Raw genomic sequence first — 6,171 nt, 5'->3', positions numbered from 1 at the left:
AATGTCAAAAGGCAATATTTACAAATCAGAGTACACACAGGGGACAAACGAACAAAATAAACAACACACTGTCAAATCGGTAAGAGAAATACATGGACCTCAAGGCACAAGCCATTTTCACAAGTTTGGTATCCTCATAGTTGACAATCCACAATGAAGCATATTGCTGCTATTGTATTCAATACAAGTTCAATATATTTCAAGGCTGTTGGTAAAAGTGAGAAATATTGTGAAATGTGTCTCTATCACCCATACTAAAATTGGTGAACCCTCTATTATCATTATGGTAGCAGTTGTAGGGTTTCAATCATTGGACATATTATGACTTTTCCACTGTCAGCATGCCAAACTTATGTATGGTCTGAAATATAGTTGCATAGAACCAGTTCTCTTGATATCTCAGAATATTAGAATAATACGTCCAGATGTAGTTTCTATGTCAAAAACCACAGGTGTGTATACTCCAGAAGCAAGTGAAGAAATTGGAGGTGGTAATACTGGTGTTGGAATCTCTTCTGTCATACCATGGGATACACACAAACCAATTTCTTTCTGATAAGTTACCCCTTCACGCATTTCAGTGGCAGTAGTTTTGTTACTTCTCTGCTCTTTCCGTTTCAATCGTTGTAGTTTTGCTTGTTTTGTTTTGGCCTTTTGTTTTTCTTGTTTGGTATTTTCGTCCAATCTCCTACCATATAAATGACATGCACTACTGGGTGACAAGTTATTTTTGTGGTTGACCTAGGGGAAACACATGAGATTACATGATTAAATAGAAAAAAAATGGGATACTGTCTATAAAATGATCAGGGGGCACTGTATAACTTATAATTATGAAAAATGTTAAGATATCTATCAGGTTAGTACAGGGGTATGTACTCAACATACAATGTATGTCTGCACATTCAGTTAATTACTGTGCCACAATTTAGTTATACTATGTGTGATTGTACACATAAGTAGTTACTTAACATTTAACTACTATATATTGTGTCAATATAAATACATGCATTTATAGTCATACACACAATTAGTATGGGTGTAGAACTCCATGTATAAGCTAATTTTGCAACCTGACACACATATGTATGCCCTATGTTCTTCTGGGCAACAGCTGCTGTAACACGGACATTGAAGCTATCAGGGCCACTGTAGTGTTTTGCTGTAGGTGCCTTAGAAGCTATCACCATATTCATATTTTCATTACCCTGTGTTGAACCCATCCTAGCTAAGTCATTTGCACTATCTATGTAAGTCTTCATAATCTTATCTAAACTTACTCTTAGATCATCACCCCATAAATTCTTTCCTTAAGGCAGGCTACTGTGTTTGTAATTAGCAGGGTCAACTAAATATTGACACCAACTACCATCACATGTGGAAATTAGCCAGAGGAAACACTGAATATATTTCAAGTAAAGATAATTGTCATTCAGTGCATGTGAACACAAATATTGGCCACTACAGAAAAATGTTAAAATACTGATTATCTTGGCACACATTAATATGTATTGTTTTTCACATTACAACAATTCCAGGCACTGATTTGACGCTAAAGTAGCCCTAGATATAGATAACATTCTACAATAGGTTACACCCTTTGTTTTCACATAAGTTGCAACTAGAAATATAAACATTGGCTGCAAATCAGAGAAATGATTGACAGATATTTCCCACAATGTTTTCTATTTTTGCTACAAAGTCCGATGGCGCAGAGTTTGCGGCGCGTCTGTCCTCAGTCACTTTTGGTCAGTCATCGTGTTGATTGCGTGTCTACAAATCTGCATTTGTCCACGTTGTTTAAACACCAGAATGGAGAAGCAAGGAGTCGAGAAACCAGTTGAAGATTAGAGATCAAAGTGGTGTTTCAAAGGAGACATTTTATAATATCGTCAAACGGGTTGTTACCACAGCGAGAGTATCCTGCCAGAAAGCGACCAATCCACGACTAAAAAACTTACGTTATAAACGGTGACAGCCCTATGCTCAGACAATTTTAACTTTTGTTCAGAAGGTCCGATTTTCAGAAGAATTGAAAACTATTTGTACGCCTTCTTTGTCAAAACATTTTATTAAAAAAATAGATATATATATTTAACACAGTATTTACGTCTCAAAAAATATACATATACCGGTATATATAAATGTAAATATAGGAAGGTAGTCGATTATTCCAGGTGAGAGTGCTCGATACTAAACGATGAGTTTGTAGAGCAGATTTACATACGTGGACAGAGAAATTAAGATACGACTGCATGAGTAAAGTTCACTCTACAGTACTGTTTCATAAGGTACATGGAGTACCTCACTCATCAGGAGTTAAGACTTTATTAAATAAACCACCGAAACAGACTACGTTATAAGCGCTACAGATTTGCATAACAATGGAGTGTGTTTACGATATTAGTTGTTGCATAGCAACGATTTGGCTCTGTGTCTACAGGAAGAAAAAAGCTCATTTCTTTTATTTAAACTACAGTAATGTGGTTGGAAAATTATAATATATTTCTCTCTAATACATAAATTGCAACGTTTGCTTGAAGTATTGTATGGTGCAGCACGCGATAACACTCTCCATTTGATGTCGTAATCGATGTTATTGTCTTTTAATGACCAAGCGTATTTACTGAGCTCTGTTGCGTTTCTCAATGATTGGTTGCGTAGCGATGCAGTGTGGTTTCTGTACCGGGTTTTGAATTCATTTCCTGTTAGTCCCACATATGTTTCACACTTGTTGTTGTCTTGCCGTTTGATATTAGCTTGGTAAACCAAGGCCGATTGTAAACAATTTCCGTCTAAGGGGCATTCAGATTTCTTACGGCAGTTACATAATCTGTTGATCTCGGTACTGGGTGTATTGGTGTTGGCCGCTGTAAGTTGTTGTTTGTTTTGATTGCAGATTATTTGCTTCACGTTATTCGTACAACTGTAGCTCAATTTGATGGTGTTACGGCTGAAAATTTTCCTGAGTTTGTTTCCCTGTTGGAAACACTTATCAACCAGAGTGAGGAATCTTCTCCCGACGCTGTTAGTGATATTTTTACTGAAGGGAGGGTTAAACCAGAGGATGTTGTTACGAGGTCTGTTTGTTCTTCTTCTTTCCGTGGGGTTCGAATTTGAGGTGATAATCATATCCACTTTGATTTAGAGCTGTCTGGTAAGGTGGCGCGGCTAGATCAAAGTGTTTTTTGTCTGATGAAAGATATGATAATCGTTTGTTGATTCCTGCCGGTATATTCTTTGTGATGGAGGGTGGGTGGTTGCTCTCTCTATGTACGTATAGTGGGTGGCTGTTGGGTTTAATATATGGATTGTAAGAGCTGTCCAGGAAGTTGACAATATTTTTATTAGCTTCGATTGTGACTTTCAGACCGTGTAGTTTGAAAATACGACAGATGGCTTTTTTTATTCTTTCAGTTTCTTTGGGTGTGTTGTCTACAGCGGCTAAGCCATTATCTCTGTACAGGCCGATCATTTTTCCGCAAATATCATGTAGCTGTGACAATAAAAAGCATCCAACTAATTCACACGTCTCTGCGCCGTCGAAACTGCCCATAGTTACGTCGAATGAGCTGGTGCTCTTCTTCTGTCAGTAGTGGCCATCATGTGATAACAGAGACTTTTTTGAATGTAGAATAATATTTATTTCTTCTTCCGAAATATGGTCGTATGAAGAGGCGAAGTGTAACGCTTTGAGAAGATGATCTTGGTTAATGGATGGGTAGAATTCTACTATATCAAAGCAAATAAAACGATGTTTTTCTTTGTGTTCGATTTTGTTGAACCATTCTATTACAGATGCGGTGTTTTTCCATTGGTTTGCTCTTGTTTCTGTTTGTCACAAAATGTAGAATTGTCAGCTGGTTCTGTAAAATAACTCTAACTAACGTTCTTTACAGTTCCACCACTTTATGCGCCCCGCTCACTGAAATAAAACGTAATTCAAATTGAAGTAGGAAACTAGGTTGAGAGCCTCAATCGGAGAAGAAATTCAAATTCAAAACTAATGTACCGCCACTTTTATGGGCGGAGCTTCCTTCTGGTGCGCTTCAATATTGCAGACATGCTGTCTGCATTATTTGTAACAACTTCTGTAATTGTGAAAACAAAGTGTGTAACCTAGACTGGCGCAGTCGGGGCGATTAATTTGTTTTTGTAGTTTAAATAAAATTAAATAAATTGCGAAATGGAGGTGTAACTGCGAAATCACCCCGACTGGTTGCATGTGCCAGCAGATATTAAAGTATTAAAGGAGTTTGAAGAAGTCTTTTGTATGTGGATGGTTTAGCATTCATTTGCCAGTATGCTGTTGCAATACATGTTTGCCCAGTTAGTAAAAATGTGAAAATGAACGCATTAAAGCTGACTACAAAAACTGAATTACAGAGGGAATTGCATAAACGTGGATTTGCAGCTGGTACAGTTAGTCAGATGCAACATTCTCTTAGACAAGCATTACTAAAATTGGAAAATAAATATGCTAAACAGAAAAATCAATGCAAATATACTACAGCTATGTTGTATTGCAATATCCTCAGGCACTACAATGATTTGTGCAAGTGACATTTCCAAAATGGTCTTGAATTTGATGGAATTGGTGTGAAGGGTGATATCGGCGATTTATGACAATATCCGACAACCATCAAAGAAGTGAATGCATTGTATATCTCTCAGAACTGCATCTTTATTTCTTCCAAAGGTGAAGTTGGTGGTATTGTGAAACTGTTTTTGGTTTTTTTTAAAAAAACAGGTGATCATCGAGAATGGTTTACAACAATGTTCGACATGTACTGGTATAGCACCTTATTCACTAGATGGTAACTTGATTGTGATGTTGGTTTAAAGCAGATTAAAGCTTTCAATGGCAATGGTGAAATATCTGTTTATGCAGGGTGTAGAACAGAGGGTAATTCGGATGGTGCAGCTTGCAATGCATCTTTTGGACAGCAAATGGGAATATGTGTTGAAAATGAAAAAAATATCTTTGTCACTGGTGCCCAAACTGGTTCTGTGAAGTTGATAACTGCACTCACAGAAGCAGCTGCATTTTAGGTCATGTAGGCCTAAGCATTATATATCCACCTCCAACACCAGGAAGCCAAAAGATACAGTATCACAGAAGCAATTGCCATGGTGGGACAACTGCATGAATATTTACAACATACAGTTAACGCAGTGAAATCTATTAACAGTATCAACAAAAAGACCAATGGACCAGATGGTACAGTTGCAGATCGTACTGTGTGCTCAGTTAAACTAATTTATGAACAACTACAAGCATTGCAGTCCTTAGTGGTTAGTGTTAACCCAAATTTCAAAATAGGTCTACATGCATGTATAACAATAGATGTTGAAAACCTTCATTCTCTCAGTCATCACAAGGAACAAATTCCAACCATGCTGCAGTATTGCAGAAATCTCGCTGGAGCTGTACATGAGGGTATTGAACGGGCAGTGAGCTGGTCGGCATATTTTTACACCAAACCATCTTCTTATTATCCAATACCAAATCATTGCATGACATTAATAGATGTTCCTAGGCTCCTACACTTATCACTTATCAAGAATATTCACACAAGAAAAAATTCATCTGATGCGACAGTAGGCCAGCAGAAATGGCAAGTGTGTGAGACAGGAAACAACAATATATAAAGCAGGAACATTGCCACTTAATATGTACAGATGCAGCAAAATTCCCTCAGAGAAGTTGGAACTGCCTGTTGATGCCACTGTAATAAATCAATAACCTATAGATCCCCGTGACAGTGATAATGAATTTGAACAGGTTTCTGATTCTGACACTATGGATATGTCAGATGATGATGGTGATGGACCTCATGTAGCTCCACGCACATTACAATTCATGCCGAATATAACAGGTGAAAATCACCCATAGATTTCAAGGTTTATAGGTAATAATAATGTGAAACATTCTTGTGTAAAATAACCTTTTCTCTGTAAACTGTAAACATTCAATTTTCACTGTAACAACGTCTTTTTTTCCTTGTAAATTGTAGAAAAAACATTTTTATTTCCCGTTAAACTACCAGCTACCCCCTCTTACAAGCACATTGTATTTTGTGCACATAGCTTGTGCAGATTTATTATAACAATGTATTTTTTCAACACAAATTATAGTATCAGTGTCAAGGCATATCATGGAGGCAATTG

At 37.1% G+C, this 6,171-nt stretch overlaps 1 protein-coding gene across 1 annotated transcript; it reads right to left on the bottom strand.

The window, feature by feature from the left end:
* Nucleotides 1–399: 399 nt before the first annotated feature.
* Nucleotides 400–1,346, bottom strand: LOC144347205 (uncharacterized). Its single transcript, XM_085508243.1, has 2 exons — nucleotides 1,074–1,346; nucleotides 400–741 (listed from the first exon to the last, which is right to left on the bottom strand). The coding sequence occupies exons 1-2, from the start codon at nucleotides 1,260–1,262 to the stop codon at nucleotides 400–402; spliced, it is 531 nt and encodes a 176-aa protein (XP_085364369.1). The 5' UTR covers nucleotides 1,263–1,346.
* Between the last annotated feature and the right edge of the window lie 4,825 nt (nucleotides 1,347–6,171).

The sequence above is a fragment of the Saccoglossus kowalevskii genome, chromosome 14 (assembly GCF_978046115.1).
Source record: "Saccoglossus kowalevskii chromosome 14, keSacKowa6.1, whole genome shotgun sequence".
Taxonomy (NCBI): Eukaryota; Metazoa; Hemichordata; class Enteropneusta; family Harrimaniidae; genus Saccoglossus; species Saccoglossus kowalevskii.
The sequence above is the reverse complement of the archived record's forward strand: the minus strand, read 5'-3'. Positions and strand labels throughout refer to the sequence as shown.